This window comes from Lathyrus oleraceus, chromosome 1 (assembly GCF_024323335.1).
Source record: "Lathyrus oleraceus cultivar Zhongwan6 chromosome 1, CAAS_Psat_ZW6_1.0, whole genome shotgun sequence".
NCBI classification, from domain to species: Eukaryota; Viridiplantae; Streptophyta; class Magnoliopsida; order Fabales; family Fabaceae; genus Lathyrus; species Lathyrus oleraceus.
In genome coordinates, this window is record NC_066579.1 from 120,408,710 (window position 1) to 120,434,992 (window position 26,283).

General features: G+C 37.8%; 1 protein-coding gene across 2 annotated transcripts; it reads left to right on the forward strand.

Annotated features, from left to right (window-relative positions):
- The first annotated feature begins 14,055 nt into the window (after positions 1-14,055).
- On the forward strand, positions 14,056-25,842 carry LOC127121108 (disease resistance protein RPV1). 2 transcript variants are annotated; one of them, XR_007803318.1, is made up of 6 exons: positions 14,056-14,833; positions 15,897-17,013; positions 17,256-17,531; positions 18,143-18,973; positions 19,709-20,592; positions 25,757-25,842. XR_007803318.1 is itself a non-coding variant. In XM_051051708.1 (5 exons), the coding sequence occupies exons 1-5, from the start codon at positions 14,307-14,309 to the stop codon at positions 20,246-20,248; spliced, it is 3,291 nt and encodes a 1,096-aa protein (XP_050907665.1). In that variant the 5' UTR covers positions 14,056-14,306; the 3' UTR covers positions 20,249-20,766. The 2 variants fall into 2 exon arrangements, 1 of the variants encoding a protein (XP_050907665.1); XM_051051708.1 differs by lacking the exon at positions 25,757-25,842 and having other exon boundaries at positions 19,709-20,766.
- Positions 25,843-26,283: the final 441 nt, after the last annotated feature.

Here is a 26,283-nt window from a genome sequence, read left to right on the forward strand (position 1 = left end):
CACCTTATTTCTATTTGTCATGAAGGAGTTATGCATTTTAGAAGTTGAGGAAAATCTCTTGTTCAATGGTAATTGCCCAAAGTGACCTATAATGTTTCCTCTTGGAAAATGCATTTGCAAGTATAATTTGAATTTCTTAAAATAATACAAGTTGGAGAGGACATCTTGAATTTGATCATGCAACTTGAATGGATTTCATATCATAAAAATTGAGCAGGTTATGGTCCTTGTAAGTTGACCTCCTAACTAGGATTCAGACAAAATAACCTATAATCTTTCACCATAAAAAATAACTTTCCAAGCAAAAATAGATCTTAACATAAACATTAAAGTTTTTTTAATTCCATAAGGAGTAACTTTACTCTTGGAATCATTTTCATATGAAAAAAATTGTAGGAGATAAGGTCTAGGGAACCCCAGTTTTGACTAGTTGACTTTCTCTAGTCAACAACCATGAACCAACTTGCAAACTTGAAGTTCTCTTGATCTTTTGGACTCATGGAGGATCATATATGCATAAGATAATGTAATATGAAGTATCCCTTGAAATATTTTGTCAAATGATAAAGAAACTTGCTGAGGAAGTCACACAAGATGCCAAGATGAATTAGGGCTTCCAAGGCAAACAAGCTTTAAATTCTTGATGAGTTCTTGATCAAAATGATAAATAGAGATAATGGGGATCCATATATGATGTCTAAAGTAAATTTTAACCAACTCTTGATTAGTCTCCTTGCATTTAGGGTCTCAAACCCTATATATGAGCTTGATGAGGCATTGGTGGATGCACACACTACCCACAAAAGAAGTAAAGTTATACATAGACATATTTTTGGAATTTTGGTTAATAAACAAAAAGAAATAAAGTATGATACAATCAAAAATGTTTGGTGATATCTCCCAATGCAAACCCAATGAATGAGGGATAAGGAGGATGTCAAGGTGTGATCCCAAAGTCAATGCATATAATGAGATAACATGAGGGATCTTAGGGTCAAAATTGGGGTCTTATGTAACACCCCGATAAAAATAAGATAATTATTTAATTTAAGTTAATATTATATTTATTAATTTAATTAAATAATTGGAATTATTGGATTATTATTATTATTATTATTGGAATAATAATTATTGGAAAATATATATAAGTTGGAAATAAGAAAAAGAGTCCCATTTGGTAAAGAAAGGGTTTCACGTGAAAAGCAGAGAAGCGGCTGAAAAGAGGAAAAGGGCAAAGAGACAGAGCAAGAGGAAGAAGGTTGGAGAAGAGAAAAGCTTGAAGCTTAAAGATTCGCCGGATTAACTCAGGTAAGGGGGGTTTATCGTCGTTTAATGGGTATTATGGGTTAACATGTAATGGGTAGTGATAAACCGTTGAATTGACCCTAATTGGGATGTTGAATGCTGAAAAATTGTGTTGGATAAGTTGTGTTAAAGCTGTAATTGAATCTGTATTTGTGTGAGTTGCGATTTCCCGAACGTATAGCTTTTTACGGAATCGGAATCGGAGGTCCGGAAGTCCTCCAACGGCGGAAAATACGGAGAATTCTGCATTCTGCTTCGTGTTAGCGCAGGAACAGCTTTCTGTCTTGCGTCAACCGGTTAACCCAGGGTGTTAACCGGTTAACACTGTTAGGAATTGTGAAGTATTGCTGTTTTGCTTGCGTTAACCGGTTAACCCAGGGCGTTAACCGGTTAACACTGTTGTGATATCTGAGAAATTGCTGTTCTGTCTGCGTTAACCGGTTAACCCAGGGCGTTAACCGGTTAACACTGTTGAGTTTTGCCAGAAAGCGTGTTCTGTGTTGCGTTAACCGGTTAACCCAGAGCGTTAACCGGTTAACACTGTTGGAAATTGGAAAAATTGATATTTTAATGTTGTGGACATAATTGGTGATTGGCCTATATCGGTGTGTGATATAGTAGGGATTATTTCCTGTTGTTTTGAGTAGGATAGGTATTAGTAGAGTGTGCTAATACTGTGACTGAATTATTTGGCATGACATAATATGATTATGTGATAAATATGCTGATGATGTGTGGAAATATGCATAATGTTGTGAATGTATATATTATGTATGTAATTATGGATGGACTGTTTTATGGCTTAGAGTGTGAGCATATGTCCATTGTGGATTGTTATTGATGTTGCATGCTAGGTGATTTGGCATAGCATAATGTGGCCTTTAGGGTGGTAGCTAATTCCCATGGTGAGGAATTAGTGATGTTAGTCATTTTGGACTGTTGTTGATGTTTGCATGCTAGGTGATTAGCGTGCATAGCATGGCCCTTGGGGTGGTAGCTAATTCCCATGGTGAGGAATTAGTGATGTGAGTCACTAGGTCTCAAATGAGTGGGACTAGTGAGCTTGGTAGCCGTACCTGGATTTGGTCGGTGAAGTTGAACTATATGTTCACGAATAGTCGGTACCGCATGCATGGAGTCTCATTGCATAATGTATGTATGGCGTATAATATGAATGGATGTATTCCAATATTATACGTGTGTTTTGTGCTGGTGTTGAGTATGAATTGAGATTATACGTGTGTTTTATGTTGGTGTTGAGTATGATGTTTGAGTTGATGTGCCGTTACTGAATGTGTGTTATGATTAGGGTGATGAAATGTGTTAAATTACTTAACATTGCATGATATTTTATAATGCTTATTATATCGATTGAGGAACTCACCCTTACAACTATTTTTTAGGTAACGAGCAGTGATTGAGTAGGAGCTAGTGCTTGGAGTCTAGTGTAGTTCCTTAGTGGGTCATGCTCTGGTAGATGTAACATCGGGATGGGATGTTTTAAATGTTTTATTGTTGGTTGTGAACCAGTTTACATGTAATATGCTACATGTTTTGCATGATTGATTTAATCTCTACCCGCTGCGTATTGTGCAAATGCTTTATGTTTTGAATTAATAAAAGAGCATGACAGTTATCATGGTGAATGGTGTGAAGTAATTGTGTGACACCCTTAATTGCATATTTACTCTGATTGATATATGTTGTTATTTTAATTAAACTTTTGGGGTATTTTAGAAGGGTGTTACATTAGTGGTATCAGAGCATAGTCGGTCGAGTCGAGTCATAATTATTCTGTTTCCCTGTACGTGATAGGTGTTGTGTAACCCTATCAGTACTTATTGTTTTAGCTTGTTGGGTTTTCAGAATAGAGATGGCTGGAAGAGGTAGAGATGATGCTGCGATTGCTGAGGCTCTGGGTATGCTAGCTGGAGTACTTGGAGGGAATCCGAATGTTGTGGGAATGGGAGCTGCTCGTCAACTGAGTGAGTTCCAGAAGAACAATCCTCCAATGTTCAAGGGAGCATACGATCCAGATGGTGCTCAGAAGTGGTTGAAGGAGATCGAGAGGATCTTCCGAGTGACTGAGTGTGCCGATAACCAGAAGGTCAGGTTCGGTATGCATATGCTGTCAGAGGAAGCAGATGATTGGTGGGTTGCTACCCGCACTGAGTTGGAAGCTGCTGGGAGTGCTGAGATCACTTGGGCGGTGTTCAGAGAGAGATTCCTGAGGAAGTACTTTCCGGAGGATGTCAGAGGAAAGAAAGAGATAGAGTTCTTAGAATTGAAGCAGGGCAATCGGTCTGTTACTGAGTATGCTGCTAAGTTCACAGAGCTGTCGAAGTACTACACTCCCTATGATGAGGCTACTGGAGAATTTTCAAAGTGTGTGAAGTTTGAGAACGGGTTACGTCCCGAGATCAAGCAGGCTATTGGGTATCAGCGGATTAGAGTGTTTTCCGACTTGGTTGACTGTTGCAGGATTTTTGAACAGGATACCAAGGCCAGAGCGGAGAGCTATCAACAAAGGGTTGATAGGAAAGGCAAGAATCAGAATGATCGTGGGAAGCCGTATGCAGTTGGCAAAGGTTTTCAGAGACAGAGTGGGATGAAGAGGCCTAGTGGGGGAGACTTCAGTGCCCCTGCTAAGTGTTACAGATGTGGTCAGGCTGAACATCGTTTCCATGAGTGTACCAGTGCTGAGAAGAAGTGTTTCAAGTGTGGAAAAGGTGGTCACTTGGCTGCAGAGTGCCGGTTGAAGACTATGACTTGTTTCAACTGTGGGGAGGTGGGTCATATCAGTCCACAGTGTCCTAAGCCGAAGAAAGAGAACCAGTCGGGAGGCAAGGTCTTTGCTTTATCGGGTTCTGAGACTTCTGCAGATGATCGTTTGATCCGAGGTACGTGTTATATTAATGGCTTTCCTCTTGTAGCTATTATTGACACCGGTGCGACTCATTCCTTTATATCTTTGGATTGTGTTGTGAAACTTAAATTAGAGATATCTGAGATGCATGGTAGTATGGTGATTGATACTCCTGCGAAGGGTTCAGTGACTACTACTTCAGTTTGTTTAGATTGTCCTTTGAGTATTTTTGATAGAGACTTTGGGATAGACCTTGTGTGTCTTCCACTAGTGCAGATTGATGTTATCTTGGGTATGAACTGGTTGGTGTTTAACCGAGTTTATATCAACTGTTTTGATAAGACTGTGATCTTTCCTGAGATTGAGGAAGGAAAGAGTTTGTTTCTATCAGCGAGGCAGGTGAATGAGGCAGTAGCAGATGGGGCAGAGTTGTTTATGCTGTTAGCGACTGTGGAGGCTAAAGATAAACTGGTGATTTGCGATCTAGCTGTGGTGTGTGATTTTCCTGATGTGTTTCCGGAAGAAATGAATGAATTACCGCCAGAGCGTGAAGTTGAGTTCTCGATTGATTTGGTACCTGGTACTAGGCCGATGTCGATGGCTCCGTACTGTATGTCTGCTGTTGAGTTAACTGAATTGAAGAGTCAGTTGGAAGATCTGTTGGATAAGAAATTTATTCGTCCGAGTGTGTCACCGTGGGGTGCACCAGTGTTATTGGTTAAGAAGAAAGAAGGTACTATGAGGTTGTGTATGGACTACAGGCAACTGAATAAAGTGACGATCAAGAATCGGTATCCTTGCCGAGGATTGATGATTTGATGGATCAGTTGGTTGGTGCGAGTGTGTTCAGCAAAATAGATTTGAGATCTGGGTATCATCAGATACGTGTGAAAACTGAGGATATTTAGAAGACTGCTTTCAGAACAAGGTATGGACATTATGAGTATTCTGTAATGCCTTTTGGTGTGACTAATGCGCCTGGGGTATTTATGGAGTATATGAATAGGATTTTCCATCCGTACCTAGACAAGTTTGTTGTGGTGTTTATTGACGATATTTTGGTGTATTCGAAATCTGAAGAAGAGCATGCTGAGCATTTGAGAGTGGTTTTAGGATTTCTACGAGAAAAGAAGTTATTTGCTAAACTGTCCAAGTGTGAATTTTGGTTAGAAGAGGTTAGTTTTCTTGGTCATGTGATTTCAAGAGGTGGTGTTGCTGTTGATCCTTCTAAGATAGAAGCGGTATCTAAGTGGGAAGCTCCGAAGTCTGTTGCTGAGATTCGAAGTTTCCTTGGTTTGGCTGGTTATTATAGGAAGTTCATTGAGGGATTTTCTAAGTTGGCGTTACCGTTGACGATGTTGACTAGAAAGGGGCAAGCGTTTGTTTGGGACTCAAAGTGTGAAGAAGGTTTCCAAGAGTTAAAGAGAAGGTTAACTACTGCTCCTATTCTGATATTACCGAGTCCGTCAGAACCATTTGAGGTTTACTGTGATGCTTCACTGTTGGGTTTGGGTGGTGTGTTGATGCAGAATAAGCAGGTTATAGCTTATGCTTCGAGACAACTGAGGGTTCATGAGAGGAACTATCCGACGCATGATTTAGAGTTGGCAGCTGTGGTATTTGTTCTGAAGTTATGGAGGCATTACTTGTATGGGTCAAGATTTGAGGTTTTCAGTGACCATAAAAGTTTAAGGTATTTGTTTGATCAGAAAGAGCTGAATATGAGACAGAGGAGATGGTTAGAATTTCTGAAGGATTATGACTTTGGTTTGAATTACCATCCGGGTAAAGCAAACGTAGTGGCTGATGCATTGAGTCGGAAATCATTGCATATGTCTATGTTAATGGTTAAGGAATTGGATTTAATTGAGCAGTTTAGAGACTTGGGTTTGGTGTGTGAGAGTACTCACAATAGTGTTAAATTGGGAATGTTGAAGTTAACGAGTGGTATTCTGGATGATATTAGAGAGGGTCAGAAATCCGATGTGCTTTTGGTTGATAAGTTGACTCTAGTGAATCAAGGTCAAGTTGGTGAATTCAGAGTTGATGAGAATGGTGTTTTGAAATTTGGTAATCGGGTGTGTATTCCGGATGTTACCGAACTTAAGAAGAGTATTCTTGAGGAAGGACATCGTAGTGGCCTGAGTATTCATCCTGGGGCTACGAAGATGTATCATGATTTGAAAAAGTTATTTTGGTGGCCGGGAATGAAAAGAGAAATTGTGAGTTTTGTTTATTCCTACTTGACTTGTCAGAAGTCAAAGATTGAGCATCAGAAGCCGTCTGGGCTAATGCAACCGTTGGCTATTCCAGAGTGGAAGTGGGATAATATCAGTATGGATTTTGTTTCTGGTTTACCGAGGACAATTAAGAATTTTGAAGCTATTTGGGTGATTGTCGACAGATTGACAAAATCGGCTCATTTCATTCCGATCAGAATGGATTATCCGTTAGAGAGATTAGCTGAGCTGTATATTGAGAAGATTGTAAGTTTGCATGGTATTCCGTCGAGTATTGTTTCGGACAGAGATCCTAGATTTACATCGAAGTTCTGGGAAGGTTTGCAGAGGGCTTTGGGAACTAAGCTGAGATTGAGTTCTGCATATCATCCGCAGACTGATGGTCAGACTGAGAGGACGATTCAGTCACTAGAGGATCTTTTGAGGGCTTGTGTTTTGGAAAAGGGAGGTGCTTGGGATTGTTATTTACCTTTGATTGAGTTTACCTACAACAATAGTTTTCATTCGAGCATTGGTATGGCACCGTTTGAAGCTTTGTACGGTAGGAGATGTCGGACGCCTTTATGTTGGTATGAGTCCGGTGAGAGTGCTGTGGTTGGACCGGAGATTGTTCAACAGACTACGGAAAAGATTAAGATGATTCAGGAGAAGATGAGGATTGCTCAGAGTCGTCAGAAGAGTTATCACGACAAGAGGAGGAAGTCACTTGAGTTTCAAGAGGGAGATCATGTATTTCTTCGTGTTACTCCGATAACTGGAGTTGGTCGAGCTTTGAAGTCGAAGAAGTTGACACCTCGATTTATTGGTCCTTATCAGATTTTGGAGAGGATAAGGGAGGTAGCCTATCGTATCGCTTTACCGCCGTCACTTCCGAATTTGCATGAGGTTTTTCATGTGTCTCAGTTGAGGAGGTACATTCCTGATCCGTCGCATGTAGTCCAAATAGATGATGTACAGGTGAGAGATAACCTGACTGTTGAAACATCACCTATGAGGATCGAGGATCGAGAGTTGAAGCAGTTGCGGGGTAAAGAGGTTGCCTTGGTAAAGGTAGCTTGGGGAGGACCAGCAGGTGGCAATGTGACTTGGGAACTCGAGAGTCAGATGAAGGAGTCTTATCCTGAGTTATTCGCTTGAGGTATGTTTTCGAGGACGAAAACTCTTTTAGTGGGGGAGAGTTGTAACACCCCGATAAAAATAAGATAATTATTTAATTTAAGTTAATATTATATTTATTAATTTAATTAAATAATTGGAATTATTGGATTATTATTATTATTATTATTGGAATAATAATTATTGGAAAATATATATAAGTTGGAAATAAGAAAAAGAGTCCCATTTGGTAAAGAAAGGGTTTCACGTGAAAAGCAGAGAAGCGGCTGAAAAGAGGAAAAGGGCAAAGAGACAGAGCAAGAGGAAGAAGGTTGGAGAAGAGAAAAGCTTGAAGCTTAAAGATTCGCCGGATTAACTCAGGTAAGGGGGGTTTATCGTCGTTTAATGGGTATTATGGGTTAACATGTAATGGGTAGTGATAAACCGTTGAATTAACCCTAATTGGGATGTTGAATGCTGAAAAATTGTGTTGGATAAGTTGTGTTAAAGCTGTAATTGAATCTGTATTTGTGTGAGTTGCGATTTCCCGAACGTATAGCTTTTTACGGAATCGGAATCGGAGGTCCGGAAGTCCTCCAACGGCGGAAAATGCGGAGAATTCTGCATTCTGCTTCGTGTTAGCGCAGGAACAGCTTTCTGTCTTGCGTCAACCGGTTAACCCAGGGTGTTAACCAGTTAACACTGTTAGGAATTGTGAAGTATTGCTGTTTTGCTTGCGTTAACCGGTTAACCCAGGGCGTTAACCGGTTAACACTGTTGTGATTTCTGAGAAATTGCTGTTCTGTCTGCGTTAACCGGTTAACCCAGGGCGTTAACCGGTTAACACTGTTGAGTTTTGCCAGAAAGCGTGTTCTGTGTTGCGTTAACCGGTTAACCCAGAGCGTTAACCGGTTAACACTGTTGGAAATTGGAAAAATTGATATTTTAATGTTGTGGACATAATTGGTGATTGGCCTATATCGGTGTGTGATATAGTAGGGATTATTTCCCGTTGTTTTGAGTAGGATAGGTATTAGTAGAGTGTGCTAATACTGTGACTGAATTATTTGGCATGACATAATATGATTATGTGATAAATATGCTGATGATGTGTGGAAATATGCATAATGTTGTGAATGTATATATTATGTATGTAATTGTGGATGGACTGTTTTATGGCTTAGAGTGTGAGCATATGTCCATTGTGGATTGTTATTGATGTTGCATGCTAGGTGATTTGGCATAGCATAATGTGGCCTTTAGGGTGGTAGCTAATTCCCATGGTGAGGAATTAGTGATGTTAGTCATTTTGGACTGTTGTTGATGTTTGCATGCTAGGTGATTAGCGTGCATAGCATGGCCCTTGGGGTGGTAGCTAATTCCCATGGTGAGGAATTAGTGATGTGAGTCACTAGGTCTCAAATGAGTGGGACTAGTGAGCTTGGTAGCCGTACCTGGATTTGGTCGGTGAAGTTGAACTATATGTTCATGAATAGTCGGTACCGCATGCATGGAGTCTCATTGCATAATGTATGTATGGCGTATAATATGAATGGATGTATTCCAATATTATACGTGTGTTTTGTGTTGGTGTTGAGTATGAATTGAGATTATACGTGTGTTTTATGTTGGTGTTGAGTATGATGTTTGAGTTGATGTGCCGTTACTGAATGTGTGTTATGATTAGGGTGATGAAATGTGTTAAATTACTTAACATTGCATGATATTTTATAATGCTTATTATATCGATTGAGGAACTCACCCTTACAACTATTTTTCAGGTAACGAGCAGTGATTGAGTAGGAGCTAGTGCTTGGAGTCTAGTGTAGTTCCTTAGTGGGTCATGCTCTGGTAGATGTAACATCGGGATGGGATGTTTTAAATGTTTTATTGTTGGTTGTGAACCAGTTTACATGTAATATGCTACATGTTTTGCATGATTGATTTAATCTCTACCCGCTGCGTATTGTGCAAATGCTTTATGTTTTGAATTAATAAAAGAGCATGACAGTTATCATGGTGAATGATGTGAAGTAATTGTGTGACACCCTTAATTGCATATTTACTCTGATTGATATATGTTGTTATTTTAATTAAACTTTTGGGGTATTTTAGAAGGGTGTTACATCTTACACCTGCTCTAATACCACTATGTAACACCCTACTTACCGACTCGACAATTAAATAATAAAACATGTATAAGACATAAATATTCACCACACAGGATGCTACTTACAACCAGTAAAATTCTTTGAACCACATAATAAAGAAACAACTCATTTGATAAACATCAGAATTACAAAAACACTTGGCACACAAGCCTCAACAATATTATTAGTTTGAAAAGGTGGTTCTTCAAAAATAAAATCAAATAGAAAGATACGCAACATAAATAAATATAGGACAATCGGATCCCCTTGTGTTACGTATCAGAACGACTCTAACTATAAACCCGAATGACAAGCAACTAAAGAGGCATAATACTGACCTCAACCTCAAGCTCCTACTCAAGTACCTGATTATATATACTTCATAGGAGCACAGACGCAACAATACAAAAGAGGGTGAGAATACATTCAAATAATTAAGGACGCATAAAAATTCAACATAAATACACATATCTACAAAATTATCGACATAACAAATTTCACTTCATTGTTCATGATCTTCAATCTATAATGATGTCAAACAAATTTCATTCCATTGTTAATTATAAAACTTGCAGAAAATAATTGATTAAGTGTTTGAGAAACAAAGAGAAAATGGTGGAAAAATGGGTGACAGGGTGGGAGAAAAAAAAGAATAAGATAAAATAAAATTATAACATAGCAATTGGTGTATATATATATATATATATATATATATATATATATATATATATATATATATATATATATATATATATATATATATATATATATATATATATATATATATATATATATATATATATATATATATATATATATATATATATATATATATATATATATATATATATATATGAACACTACATGGTGTAATGTAACTATAAGTGTCAAAATAACAAATTTGTTTATTTATTTACCCGTGTTATTCAATTTAATTATTATACAGTATCATCAACCGTTTGATGAGAGGAGTATTTAACTTGACACCCCCAATTAAATTTGGCACCTCCTCATACTTTCATATTGCCAAAATTGTCCCTGATTGTAAAATGTGACACCCCCAATTAGAACAAAATGAAATTTTTGGTACGAACAAAATTTCTGATAGTGTATTTTAAATTTCCGGTATGTTTCAAATAATTCCGGAAATTTGAAATTTACTGGTTAATACCAGAAATTTCAACCAAAACAAAATTCCTGGTAGGGTTATTTGTGTGAATTTTTAAACGCTTAGGATTTTGCCGACAATTTTGGATGGATGTGATTGCACCGATAATTTCGTGTCGTCCAGAGTAAGTGCAAAGTTGTATAAATAAGGGGTGACCTGTTGTTTGATAAAAACATCTCAAAAAATGTCTCTTCCTCAATTTTTGATTAAGGAAGAAGTGTACTTCAATGAAGCTTCACCTCCCGTAGAGTTTCGGCTTCTGGATGAAACCACATGTCTCGCCGACCTGACGTCCAAGTTCAATGAATTGTTGTGCGATACCGAAAACAGAAAGATGAGAGAGACCGAGTTTCATGGAGATAGGATTGGTATTGATGGGAGGTTGAAATACAATCTTATTGAGTTGAAGACGAATGAAGATGTGAAGGATGTGTGGAGATCATTTCGTCGTAGGATAACAAAGGTGCCGATTGAGTTAGATGATAAGATTTCAAGGTCTAACGATGACATAATGAAGATGATGAAACATCCAGAATCATCTGGTAGTGTCTAGGTTTTCTTATTTATCATCGTTTTTTGAAGTTATGTTTAAGTTATGTAATCGTTTATCAAATATTAGTTTATGTTGATGTAACATGAATGGAAGATAAAAAATATTATGTAATAAAAAAGTTTCTGATGAAGATGTCTGAGTAATATACGAATAATACAAATAATACATAATATATAAAAGATGTATAAATAGGCCCCTCACAGGCTATATGTGCAGCTCGAGCTAATCCATAATAAACCTCGTCATATGGGTTCATCAAACCCACGAGGTTATCCATAATAACTGCAATCATCTGAAGACGCTGGTGGTCATCAACATCAGTTGTAGAAGGCGGCGGCGGCGCATCATCAACATGTACCTCAACATCAGAAGGCTCGATATCACATGTATCCTCAATATATGGAATGACGTGAGGGTGTGATACAATGATGTACCACTCTAAGTAATCATCCTCACAGTACGATAGGTGTTGAACCCTAACTGCTCGATCTCTAATGGCACGACCAGAGTTGATGAAGCTACTCTGAAACCACCAATCAATGCCTGTAGATGGTATATCTGGAACTGATCGTGGGATAATATGAACATAACCATACTGTCGTAGACACCTCTCAGACAAGTGTCTGGAAACCATGATCTCCCACTGCATATAACTTGAATATAATGAAGACTCCTCGAACTCACGGTGGACTCTATGATCATTGTATGGTGTCTAGATGACATCATCTACAATCAGCGCATTGATCCTCCTTCAGTACTCGACAACACCCCCGGATATGATTGTCTCTCCTTCCGTCTCCTCTCCTGTAGGTCCCCCCACTGGGAAATGTTTCACCCTCATGTCACAGATGGTGGGGAAATGCTCGTATATCCAGCACTGATATCAAAACACATACATGACAAATAATAAATAAGAATTTTTATTTGTAACAATTAAATAAGAAATCAACAACAAATAATAATTTCAAGCTTACCTGTAACATACTCAAGTAACCAGCAAGATGTCTGGTCTCAAATACTGTCGCCACTCCAAGTACTGTGTACAAGTGGTCAATGTTGCGCAACCCCAAACCCAACTAGTAACTTTGAGGCTACTGAACAGGAAGATGTATCGGGCATCGATATAAACACCTGACTTATCCGTAAAGAGAGTGCATGTTACTAGATGTAGCATGTATACCCTAGCGACAACCTCAAAACTCACAGCCACTACAAGCTCGCCGTACGTCTGCCAAAGCCAATACATACGAAGGTGAGCGCCCATGTTGAAGGCAAACTCCTTTTGCACGTCCTCCTCAAAAACTCACAAATCTTGTGCAGCAGTCATACATGCAAGCGACATGCTAAGAACATGAGTCGTCTAGAATCTATCTCTGATGGGGAGATGCAACAGAGAGGAAATATCATCCAGAGTGATAGTCATCTCCCTAAACGGAAGATTAAATGAAGATGTCTCCTTATGTCATCTCTCAACAAACGCAGTAAGTAACGACACATCAAGCATGGTGAGGGAGCAGTGGAAAAAATCTAGTAGCTCAAAATCCCGTACAATCCGATTGACCTGCTCAGGCATCAGAATCTTCGGAAAGTCCTTCAATTTCGAACCATGCGAAGTCACCTTCAGTGTGGGACGGTCCTCTGACAAACAAATATAAAAAACATTTCTAGTTAGCTTTCATGGCATAATAATAAACAAATTAAAGTTAAACATAAAAGATGTATACCTCTCCCTACCATAATCGTAACGTCACATGGTCTGCATACTCACTAAGCACCGACCGGTCAACGGGTCCTCCAGGGAATCCTCCGTCAGTGTGCACAGAGGGCTCAGTCGAAGGAGTTGTAACCTCTGTGTCAACAATAACAGATGGGACTGGATCAATAATAACAACATATGACTGGACCACCTCAGCATCCACCTTATCAACAACCACACCAGCAACCTCTCTAGCTCCAACAACCTCCCCACCAACATCTCCAGCAATCTTCTCAGCAACCTCTCTAACAACATCTCCAACAACAACCTTATCTCCCACCTCATCCACCCCTCCATCTTTGGGCTACTTAACCAATCGTACCTGTCGGCATCGAGTGCTACGAGGTGCGCCGAACCCACCCTGCTCAACCAACCGTTTCCAGTGTGAACCAGTTGGAACCACTCATCCAGCCCGTCTCCGAGAAGACTCAACCTCAGCAGCTCTAGCTTGCTCTTCCGCTCTATCGGTAGCTTTGTCTGCAATAATGTCGTTCCTGCCTCTATATTTCAATGCAAAAGAAGGATTTTTTTTTTAAATTGCAACTATTGGAAATTTCAAAATTTCTGATATAAAACAAATTTTGTATCCATATCGAAAAATTTAAAAGTTCCGATAAAAACCAAGTGTTTATAACTACCGAAAATTCTAAAATTTTCGAAAAACCAAATGGGATTTAGGATTAGAAATTTTGAAATTTTTGATAAGATTAAAAAAATTAATATCATAAATTCAAAATTTCATACAAAAACTCGATTTTTTTTTTTTTTTTACCGTGAAGAAAACATAATGTTTTTTGAAATTTCCGTTGTTTCAAAATTTCTGGTATAGCACCAAAATTTTTAAAAATCAACATGAATTTTATAAATTTAAGAAATGGGAAAAGTGATTTTGTAAAGGCAATATTTGTGATGCAAATTGTGGGGTTGCTAAGTTTAATTGAGAGTGGCAGGAAGAATTAACAGGTTGCCCCCTGATTCAATAAGTGGAGCGCCAATGATGACTGAATAAACAAGTAAACGCGATAGGATAAGGACATTATGTTGGCTGCATCTGCTCGTGCTCCCTTTCTTTAATTCTTTGTTGAATACGCACACTTCTCTACTCTTCACTTCACTTCACTGCTCTTCACAGTCTTCCTAATAATTTTCTGGTTCACCAATTAGCTAAATTCCATGTATTCCTCCCGTGACTTCCCCCAACACGCAGAGATAATTTTGGATGGTGAGGACGATACAGAAATAAAACAAACAAGCCTCCATGAAGTGTTTCTAAGCTTCAGAGGCGAAGATACGCGTGCTTCCTTCACTTCGCACCTCCACGCTTCTCTTCAAAACGCCGGAATTAATGTATTTAAGGACGATCATTCTCTTCAAAGAGGAGAAGACATTTCAACTTCCCTACTTCGAGCAATTGAAGGCTCTCAGATCTCTGTTATCGTTTTTTCAGTCAATTACGCAGGTTCGCGATGGTGTTTGAAAGAGTTGGTGAAAATAATGGAGTGTCGCAGAACCATGGGCCAAATTGTTCTGCCGGTGTTCTACGGTGTAGATCCATCTGAAGTACGTCGTCAAACTGGTGAATTTGGAATAGCGTTTCGTAATCTTTTGGATAAGGTTTCAATGGAGGAGGAATATATTGCAGGTTTGACATCGCTTCGTCAGGCTGCTAGCCTTGCTGGCTTCGTAGTCCTAAATTCCAGGTAATTTTAAAGTTAAACTATCCATTTCCATAACTTTTTATTAGTGTTTTCCTGTGAAGCAAAGATTCTGACAGTGTGATACCGCCACACGGATAATGAGTTTAATCCAACACATAATTATTTTGACTGGATTTTAACATGTTTGTTTTCTCAAAAGTAGAATTTATTTTGCTTACTAGAATTTGAAGCTTTTGAGTTTAAATTGATTTTTATAATCATGTTTAGATAATGAGTTTAAACTGATGGAGACAAATGAAATGAAATGGAATAATATTCAGTTGTTTGGATCATTTAAAGTTCGATGGAGCATAACGGAATGAAGTGGTATGGATTTCATTTCATTCCATCACTTACCACCATATTCTTTCCTCTCCAATTTGGGCGGAATGAACAACTTACTTGATTCCATCCTAAAATTTTCAAACAATAAAATAGTATCATTGTTCCACTCTGTTCATTTTATGATATCTAAAGATAATCTTAATCACAATCATTTCTCCAAAATAAATTCACTTAGAATCAATTTTTTTTTATTAGAGAGGGCCTACTAAACCCAAACAAAAAAAACTAGAAAGAAACAAGTCTCCTAACTGAATTTCCTCTCAAGTCCTCTAGATATGTATGATACATAAATTGAGGACATTCTTCATATAAAAGTAACCAAACAATTAACTTAGAATCAAGTTTGTAAGCAAAATAAATTCTACAAAATCAATTAACTTAAAATCAATTTTTGTCACTCAAGAACCAAACACACACAATGCACTAATCAAACACGGTTTTAAATTGATGTTGTTATTGTGTATGTTGTGATGCGAATTGCAGTTGTTGTAGTAGAAATTTATTGTTATCTTATGACGATAGATAATTTTGGGAGCAACTTGATATTTCTTAAATTTAAAATTCTAAATTACTATATTATAAATATTTTAAGCAATAATATAGTACAGAAATCAATTACTAAATTTTGGAGTCTTTTTTAAATAATATTTATTTTAAAATTATGGCAAATGCATTCAAACTTTTACTTATAACTAGACGGTATTTGGTTTGTTTTATGTAGGAATGAAAGTGAGGCTATCAAGGATATTGTTGAAAACGTTACACGATTGCTCGACAAGACAGCCTTATTTGTTGCTAATAATCCTGTGGGAGTTGAATCTCGAGTGCTAGATATGATTAAGCTGCTAGAACAAGATAGTACTATCCAAAAATCAAAGGATGTTCTCCTACTAGGGATGTGGGGTATGGGAGGAGTTGGTAAAACAACTATTGCAAAAGCCATTTACAATGAAATTGGCCGCAAATTTGAAGGTAGAAGCTTCCTAGCAAACATTAGGGAAGTTTGGGAGCAAAGTGTTGGACAAGTTGGTTTACAAGAACAACTTATTTTTGATATCTGCAAGAATATGACTTCCAAAATACAAAGCACTGAATATGGAAAAATCATTTTAAAGGAAAGACTCTGCCATAAAAGAGTATTGATTATCCCTAATGATGTGAATGCATTAGATCAACTGAATGTTTTGTGTGGAAGTCGTAATTGGTTTGGCTCAGGTAGTAGAATAATCATCACAACAAGAGATAGACATATACTTCGTGGAAATAGGGTTAACCAAGTGTACGAAATGAAACATATGGATGAAAGTGAATCAATTGAGCTATTTAGTTGGCATGCATTCAAGCAAGCAAGTCCTACAGAAGGTTTTGTTGAAATTTCCAAAAATGTAGTTGAGTATTCTGGGGGATTGCCGCTGGCTCTGGAAGTCCTTGTTTCATATTTGTTTGATAGGAGGCTAACCGAGTGGCATTGTGTATTGGAGAAACTCAAAAGAATTCCTAACGACCAAGTACAAAAGAAGCTAAAAATAAGCTACGATGGTTTAAATGATGATACCGAGAAAGAAACATTCCTTGACATAGCTTGTTTCTTTATTGGGATGGACCGAAATGATGTTATGCTTGTATTAAATGGCTGTGGACTTTTTGCAGAAATTGGAATAAGTATTCTGATTGAGCGAAGCCTTGTAACTGTTGATGATAAGAACAAGCTTGGAATGCATGATTTGCTGCGAGATATGGGAAGAGAAATCATTCGTGAAAAATCCCCAGAGGAGCCTGAGGCACGTTGCAGGCTGTGGTTTCATGATGACGTGCATGATGTATTATCAGATCAATCTGTAAGAACTTCATATACTTATTTTTTAACCATTGGTTTAAAATATCTAAACCTTGAGAAAGGAAAGCAAAAAAATTTGAGCCATTTGTTAACATTCATTAGTTTAGTTGTGATTTAAATACTAGTTTGGCTTGAATCGTTTTGTCACTTTGTGCTTCTAGCTAGTAATAAATGATTGGTTTAAATGCTAATAAATGTGCCTTGTATCTATTATTTGAAGCTGTGATTGATTTTAATTAATAGGGAACAAAAGCTATAAAGGGACTGGCTTTGAAGTTACTAAGAGCTAATGCAAAATGTTTTAGTACTAATGCATTTAAGAAGATGACGCAACTAAGATTGCTTCAACTTGCTGGAGTGAAACTTGATGGAGATTTTGAATATCTTTCAACAAAACTGAGGTGGCTATCTTGGAATAAGTTTCCTTTAACAGATATACCTACCGGCCTTTGTCGAGGAAATTTAGTTTCCATCGAGTTAGAGAGTAGCAATGTCAAAATTCTTTGGAAAGAGGCCCAGGTATTTTTTCTTGTTGTTGTTGCATTTCATGAGTTTTTTTACGGTATGCATCTCAAAATGAAATACTATTTTATCATATGGCACTTTTAGGAATTGTTTTCGTCTTTGTTTCTGTCAGTCTTTCTAATTTTGCAAGTACCAAATATTTAAGTTGGGCAGCATATTAGTTTTTGCTGTAAAACAATAGTTCAGCTAGATTTTAAAATTATAAATTGCATATTGTTCTAAAACTTATTTTACAGTTATCCAATCATGTATTTACACATTAATAAAAATCTCATATTTCAAGTAAAGTGATTGTGATAATGAAAGTTTTTCAAGCTTTTAGCATTAGAGAAGTGGAAGATAGTTTAAAGAAGTTTTATACTAAGCATGAATTGAAATTAGCAATAGACAAGGCTCTTAATACTTTATGCAATATTATGTACAGAAATTTAGCCTTGTTTCAAAATTTTGCACTAGTATTGGTATTGGAAAAATTGAAGTTACACTATTGTAAATAATTTACTTTCCACTGTTAAGGTTAGTGATATATTGTAACCGCTTCTGTTTATTTTTTGAAGCTTCTTAAATAAGTTTCCCTTTAACATTTAACGTTATTGTTCTTGTAGATGATGGAAAATCTTAAAATTCTCAATCTTAGCCATTCACAATATCTGACAAACACTCCTGACTTTTCATACATGCCTAATCTTGAAAAGTTAGTACTCAAAGATTGCCCAATGTTGTCTGAGGTTTCTCCTAGCATTGGACATCTCAATAAAATTCTTCTGATAAATTTGGAAGACTGCATTAGCCTTTCTAGCCTCCCAAGAAGCATCTATAAGTTGAAATCTTTGAAAACTCTCGTTCTTTCTGGTTGTATAAAGATTGACAAGTTGGAAGAGGATTTGGAACAAATGGAATCTTTAACCACACTGCTTGCAAATAACACTGCAATAACAAGAGTGCCCTTTTCAGTGGTAAGGTCCAAAAGCATTGGATATATTTCTATGTGTGGCTATCAAGGATTTTCCCGTGATGTGTTTCCATCTATCATTTGGTCTTGGATGTCACCAACAAATAATGTCACATCTCTATTTCAAACACCTGCTGCCATGTCATCCATTGTTTCTTTTGATGTACCAAGTAGTAGTTCCGATGAACTATCGTCTTTTTCTAACCACCTTCCTAGGCTTCGAAGTCTTTGGGTGTATTGCAAATCTGAAGACCAACATTCTGTAGATGCTAAAATAATTTTGGATGCTTTATATGCCACAGTTTCAAAGGAATTTGAATCAACTGCAACTACATCACAGATATCAGACATGACTACTTCTACATTAATTCAACGCTGCAGTCAAGTGCAGGTTTTGGGATCAAAACATTCCTTGAAGTCTCTTTTAATTCAAATGGGAATGGATTGCCATGTCACCAATATTCTCAAAGAGAAAATTTTACAGGTTTGGCATACTATCTCTGTCCCCTTTTTATGTTTGGCTTTCTGTATGTGTATCACTTTATTCATTTGAATTCTTTTAGTGTGAGTCTAGTAAAATACATGCAAGTGTATACAGTTATTTTCTGTTGGTTTAACATACATGAAAATTCAATTCCTTGACATAATTATTTTTAAATTGTCTTCCATATTCTCCCAAATTTTGCTATCAGATATTGACAGTTTACAAGACACATGTGAAGAATTATAGTCTGTATTATAAGTTGAATTCAAGTGTAAGTAGTAAAGTCTCACATTGATTAGAAATGGAGGAAATGTTGGGTATATAAGAGAAATGACACATACTCCCATTGCCTAAAGTTTTGGGAAGATATGTGGGGTCAAAGTCTCTTGGATCTTGAACGTTTAGTCCATTGACACTCCCGACACTCCTCAGACTCCCTAACTTTATACCTTTTTCAGATATATTATCTTATTTTGCATACTTTGACATAAGTTATGCTAAATCACTAATCTATAATTGAAATGCTTGTATTTATAATCAATTTTTTCTGTTAAACCTCAAGATGCACAGTAAGTGTCATTGTTAAGAGCAGAAAGAATATTCATAACTGCAATACATGTTGGCATTAATTGGTCATCTTTGATACTAGTCTCATAGTAGTAATGCTTCTATGATACTTATGGTGATATTAATATACTTGTCAATTAAGTTTTGAGCCTATATTTTCTTTTACAGAATATAGATGTTAATGGGAGTGGTGGTTGTTTGCTCCCTGGTGATAGTTATCCAGATTGGTTAACCTTTAATTCTGAAGGTTCTTCGGTAACTTTTAAAGTCCCTCAAGTGGAAGGGCATAACTTGAAGACAATGATGTGTATTGTCTATACTTCCACCCCAGATAGCATAACAACAGATGGCCTTAAAAATGTGTTAGTGAACAATTACACAAAGGCCACCATTCAGCTCTACAAGAGAGAGGCATTAGTCTCCTTTGAAGATGAAGAGAGGCAGAGAGTAGTATCAAGTTTAGAACCCGGTAACAAAGTGGAGGTCATTGTTGTTTTTGAGAACAGTTTCACTGTGAAGAAGATAGCGGTTTATCTTGTATTCGATAAACCAATTGGTACAACTATGGATCTATATCATTTACCAGATTTGAATGTCATTGCTTGTAGTGATGATGAAAATGAATTTTCTATCAAGCGATTTCTTACTCAAGAAGAGCCCGTGGATGACTTAAATCAGAACAGAAAGAAGAAAAATCGAGTGGAATGAATCAACGAAAGACGGTGAAACAATGGTTGAGTAAAAAGCAATTCTTATGGTTCCTGCAAACCTTTGTATTGGAAACAACTGTTTTCCACATTTGGCTGAAGTTGATAGATTTTATCCTGATGATTATTTTTAGTTTCACCAAATCAATGGTTATCTTAATTTTGGGTTGGCCTGGTTGACTTTATTGAGATGTTCCTATCACATCATATGTTAGCCACTCCACCTGCCAAATATCCGGATCAGTACTTTTGCCCAAATTTTGAAGTGAAGCAGGTCAGTTATGTATGTGGCAGTGCATAAATAGGTGAACATTTCTTTCTTCCTAGATTGAACCTAGTAGGTAGGTAGGATGTTTTTGGAAAATTTCTAGTAGAGCATTCATAAAGTTCATAAAGTTGTATTTTGATTTTCATGTTGCAGTGTTATTTACTAGATGTTGATATTTGTAAATATATAGTGTTAAGAATATTTGTATATAAAATAGTCTCACATCGACTATATCATGAAATTAGTTATAATCTCTCTCTATATAATAAAGTCTCCGAAATGCTTTTCAAAACGCATGGTTTAACTTAAATGTCTTTTAGTCTCTCCTAATTCAATATGGTATCAGAGTCTTGTTTAAGATCCGGTGGACTACCTACTATGGTTTCCGCTATCAGACAATCCACCATTTATTTCCATGCTCTAGATGTCCAGTCTTGGGCGTAAGGGGGTGTGTTAAGAGTCTCACATCGAATAATATATGGCCTGAATATGACTTTATAAGTGGGCACAATCCTCACTCTACCAACCGGTTTTGTAGGGTTGAGTTAGGCCCAACCACATTTCTTAACATGGTATCTAAAGCCTACTAAGAGACAACTCTTCGCCGTACTTTACTCGGTTGACCTACTATCTTCCGGTGAGAATTTTTTTTTTGCAAACCGTGTTATCACTCCAGTTTGCCTCTCACTTCTCAAATTTCTCAGGCAAAACCACCTTACCGCCCGATCTGGGCGTTTTTCCCAACTGTCGTACTCAGCTCCCTCCATCGGTCACAGATCTGGTTTTTCGGTTCGACTCTCGAAAATTTGTGCTCCAGTTCAAACAACCCCGATTTTGTTTCTTTAAGCCATGGGAGATGTTGATTCCGTCTCGTTTACTAAAGTTCCGCTTATCCCATGTGAAAAACTAACCGGATCAGCCAACTACAACATATGGGTTTGTGCTGTCGATATGTGGTTTCATGGTCAGGGATATGAAGATCACCTAACCACAAAATTGGTTGATGTTACCTCCGCAAAACTCGCTAAATGGAAGAAAACTAATGCCTCTCTGTGTACTGTGTTATGGTTTTCCATCACACCTAACCTCCAAGCGCAGTATCAAGCCTTTTCCACTTGCAATGAGGTTTAGGAAAAGGTTAAGAAAGTCTTCTCCAACGATGTTCATTGTCTATACAGTGTCATCCTCAAACTCGACACACTGAAGTTGAAAAATATGGATATGCAAGCCTATCTGAGTTACGCAACCCTCATGCCTTATGCAAAAGATGCAACAACTCATTTTGAACAACAGAGTAAAATTTTCATGGTCATGGCACTTAAGGGACTACCACCAGAACTCGAGTTCGTTCGTAACCATATTTTATCAGGTACTATTGTTCCTAACTATGATGCAGTTAGTGAACAACTGTTGCGTTTGGCTACACCTCATGCATTTGGTCTGGTTTCCCCTCCATCTATTGTTGCCCCGACACCAGGTGACACTACTGCCCTTGCATCTCTTGGAAACAATCAGAATTGCCTTCGACGAGGGTCATCCAACTCCAAACCTCGTCCCAAGTGTGACCATTGTAACCGACTTGGACATACTATCGATCGTTACTGGAAGTTACATGGCAGACCTCCCCGTCAGGTAAATGCAACTCAAATTGATAACCCAGAAACTATGCAAACTTTACCTTCTCTTCAGAGCCCTATGCCAAGCTACAAGGATTTTCTCAAGTGGTGTCAGACTAATCAGACCTCTGGTTCCATGGTTTCGGTTGCACACACTGATAATTCATCTATTTACTTCTCTCAATCATCTCCTATTGGTCCTTGGGTCCTCGATTCCGGTGTGTCTGATCATGTTACCGGTAATAAAGGTCTTTTTTCTTCCCTCTCTACCTCTGGTTTCTTATCGAGTATAACTTCCGCAAATGATTCTCAAACCCGATCCCAAGGGATTGGTACTGTTTAAATTCTACCATCTCTCTCTGTGACTTTTGTCCTATATGTACCTAATTACCCATTTAATTTACTGTCAGTCAGTCGTTTAACTCGCTCCCTTAATTGTTTTATCACTTTTACTAAAAGTAATGTTACCCTGCAGGATCGGAGTTCGGGACAGACGATTGGCGTCTGATGTGAGTCTCAAGGCCTCTACTATTTCTTTATGTCACCTACCACATGCTCCACCACATATTCTCCACTCATTGTACATGCTCAGTTAGGTCATCCAGGTCTTCCCAAGCTACAAAAGTTGGTGCCTAGTCTATCTAAATTATCCACTTTACATTGTGAGTCTTTTCAATTAGGGAAACATACTCGTAGTCACTTTCCCGGTCGAGTTAATAAACGGGTTGCATCCTCTTTTGCTTTAGTTCACTCTGATGTTTGGGGTCCCTCGCGTACCGTGTCTACTCTTATTTCCAAACTCTCTTCTCCATACAATTCCTTCTCGAGTATTCGGGTCTACAAGTTTTGTACATAATCTCTCCCCTGGTCTTGATAAACTAGCAGCTCGATCACTAAAGTGTGTCTTTCTTGGTTATCATCGTTTCCAAAAGGGTTATCATTGTTATTCTCATACTCTACAACGATACCTCATATCGGCCGATGTTATCTTCTTCGAGTCTGTTCCATATTTCGGATCCATCCAAGTATCTCCGGAACCTCTTCAAGAAAATACTCTCACACCTTTTCCGGCAGTTATTAATGTCCCGCCTACCATTATCCCCCACCAGTCTATGGCTCCTGACCCCCTATTTCTCGACCACTTCAAACATATCAGCGTCGTCACCTAACGCCTGTCGTCCCTGTCCCTGAGGTCATACATGTCCCCGAGGTCATTGTAGACTCTCCTTCGACGCCTCTGCCATCACCGGATCCGATCATGCAACCTGAGTCCGATCTTCCGATTTCCCTTCGAAAAGATATACGTCAAACACGAAATCTTTCTCCATATTATATTGATTTATGTTATCATCGTCTTTCCCCTTTGCAGTATACTTGTTTGTCTTCTTTGGCTTCTGTTTCTATTCCTAAAACTCCAAGTGAAGTATTATCTTACCCTGAGTGGAGGCAAGCAATGATTGATGAAATGTGTGTTCTTCAAAGCAGTGGTACCTGGGAACTGGTTCCTCTACCCCCTGGGAAACCTTTAGTAGGTTGTCGTTGCCTTTATACAGTGAAGGTTGGTCCAGATGGTAAGATTGATCGATTTAAAGCTCGCTTGGTAGCCAAAGGATACACTCAGATTTTTGGATTGGATTATAGTGATACCTTCTCGCCTGTAGCCAAGATGGCATTTGTTAGACTTCTTCTAGCCATTGCAGCCATTCGACGTTGACCTCTTCATCAACTTGACATCAAAAATGCTTTTTTACATGGTGATCTTGAAGAGGAAGTATATATGGAGCAACCACCTGGATTTGTTGCTCAGGAGGGTCATTGAATATGGTGTGTAGGTTACACAAGTCTCTTTATGGTCTTAAGCAATTTCCAAGAGCTTGGTTCGGCATATTCAGCACTGTAGTACAACAGTTTGGTATGGTCCGTAGTGAAGCTGACCATTCTGTTTTTTATCGTCACTCAGCCCAAGGGCATATTTATCTTATTGTGTACGTAGATGATATTGTCATAATTGGTAGTGATCAGCAGGGTATACTCCAGTTAAAACAACATCTCTCGAATCAATTTCAGACAAAAGATCTTGGTAAACTCCGTTATTTCTTAGGTATTGAGGTAGCTCAATCTAAAGATGGTTTGGTGATTTCTCAACGGAGATATGCTATGGATATTTGGAAGAAGCAGGTTTGTTGAATGCTAAACCAGTTGATACTCCTATGGATCCAAGTGTAAAACTACTACACAATCAGGGGAAGCCTTTATCTGACTCAGGAAGGTATAGGAGATTGATTAGAAAGTTGAATTATCTCACAGTCACTCGTCTAGACATTTCTTTTGCGGTTAGTGTGGTAAGTAAATTCTTAAATTCCCTTTGTCAGGAACACATGGATGTTGTTATCCGGATTCTGAGATACATCAAATGTGCTCCAAAAAAGGTTTAGTCTATGAAGATAAAGGACATACTCAGATAATTGGATACTCTGATGCTGATTGGGCAGGGTAGCCATTGATAGACGATCCACCTCTGGGTATTGTGCACTTGTTGGAAGAAACCTTATATCTTGGAAAAGTAAGAAACATAATGTAGTTGCAAGATCAAGCACTGAGGTAGAGTATAGGGTCATGGCAATGACAACATGTGAACTTATTTGGTTAAAACAGTTGCTCAAGGAACTTCAAATTGAAGAAGCAAGACCAATGACACTTATTTGTGATAATCAAGTTGCATTGCACATTGCTTCAAAATCAGTCTTTCATGAAAGAACAAAACATATTGAGATAGACTGTCACTTTGTTAGAGAGAAGATCGAGTCAGGTGACATCGTCACAAGCTTTGTCAACTCTAATGATCAATTGACAGACGTGTTTACGAAATCTCTGTGAAGTCCCAGAACTAATTATATATGTAACAAGCTTGGTTCATTTGACTTATATGCTCAAGCTTGAGGGGGGGGGGGGGTGTTGATATTTGTAAATATATAGTGTTGAGAATATTTGTATATAGGATAGTCCCACATCGACTATATCATGTAATTAGTTATAATCTCTCTATATATAATAAAGTCTCCGTAGTGTTTTTCAAAATAGACGATTTAACTTAAATGTTGCTTAGTCTCTCCTAATTCAATACTAGACATGCATGTTGTTGGGCAAATGGAGAAGGGTTTAAATGCCTTGGAGTGATGAGAGGATTGTCGGGGGAATTTGTGAGACTTCTTCTTTTAGAAGAACACCTTTGTAAGAAACAAATCACATATTCACCAAAAACCTTAAGGTGATAGATGGGTGAGTTCTCTAACTTATAAATGCTCAAAGTCTTCATATTTTCAACCAATATGTGACTATTACCCACACTACCCACACTACCCACACTTGCTACATTCTCAACAAGGATGAGAGTGGTGTTGGCTGATTTTTAGTTTCACCACAATCTTAGCATCAGACCCAATGACTATCTTAATTTTGGGTTGGCCTGATTGACTTTATTGAGATGTTCCTATCACATCAGATGTTAGCCACTCCAGCTGCCAAGTATCCAGATCAGTACTTTTTTTGGCCCAGTTTTAAAGAGAAGCAGGTCAGTTATGTCATGTGGCAGTGCATAAATAGGTGAACATTTCTTTCTTCCTAGATTGAACCTAGTAGGTAGGTAGGATGTTTTGGAAAATTTCTAGTAGAGCATTTATAAAGTTGTATTTTGATTTTCATGTTGTAGTGTTATTTACTTAACATGAATGCTTTTGGGCAACTGGAGAAGGGTTTTAAATGCCTTGGAGTGATGAGAGGATTGTCACGGGAATTTGTGAAACTTCTTCTTTTAGAGCAACACCTTTGTGAGAAACACACCACGTATTCACTAAAAATCTTAAGGTGATCGATGGGTGGGTTCTCTAACTTATAAATGCTCAAAGTCTTCATATTTTCAATCAATGTGTGATTATTATCCACACTACTCACACTTGCTACATTCTCAACAAGGATGAGAGTGGTGTTGACTGATTTTGAGTTTTTTCAAATCGAGGAATCTTGGAATTATGGGGGAATTATGGTCGGCCCGTTATTTTGCTAGTGGCGTATGGTTTGGCCTACTGAAGGAATTATGGCCTTAAGACAAAACTACAGACCACCTGTAATTTCTTCTGGTGTGCCAAAAACCTC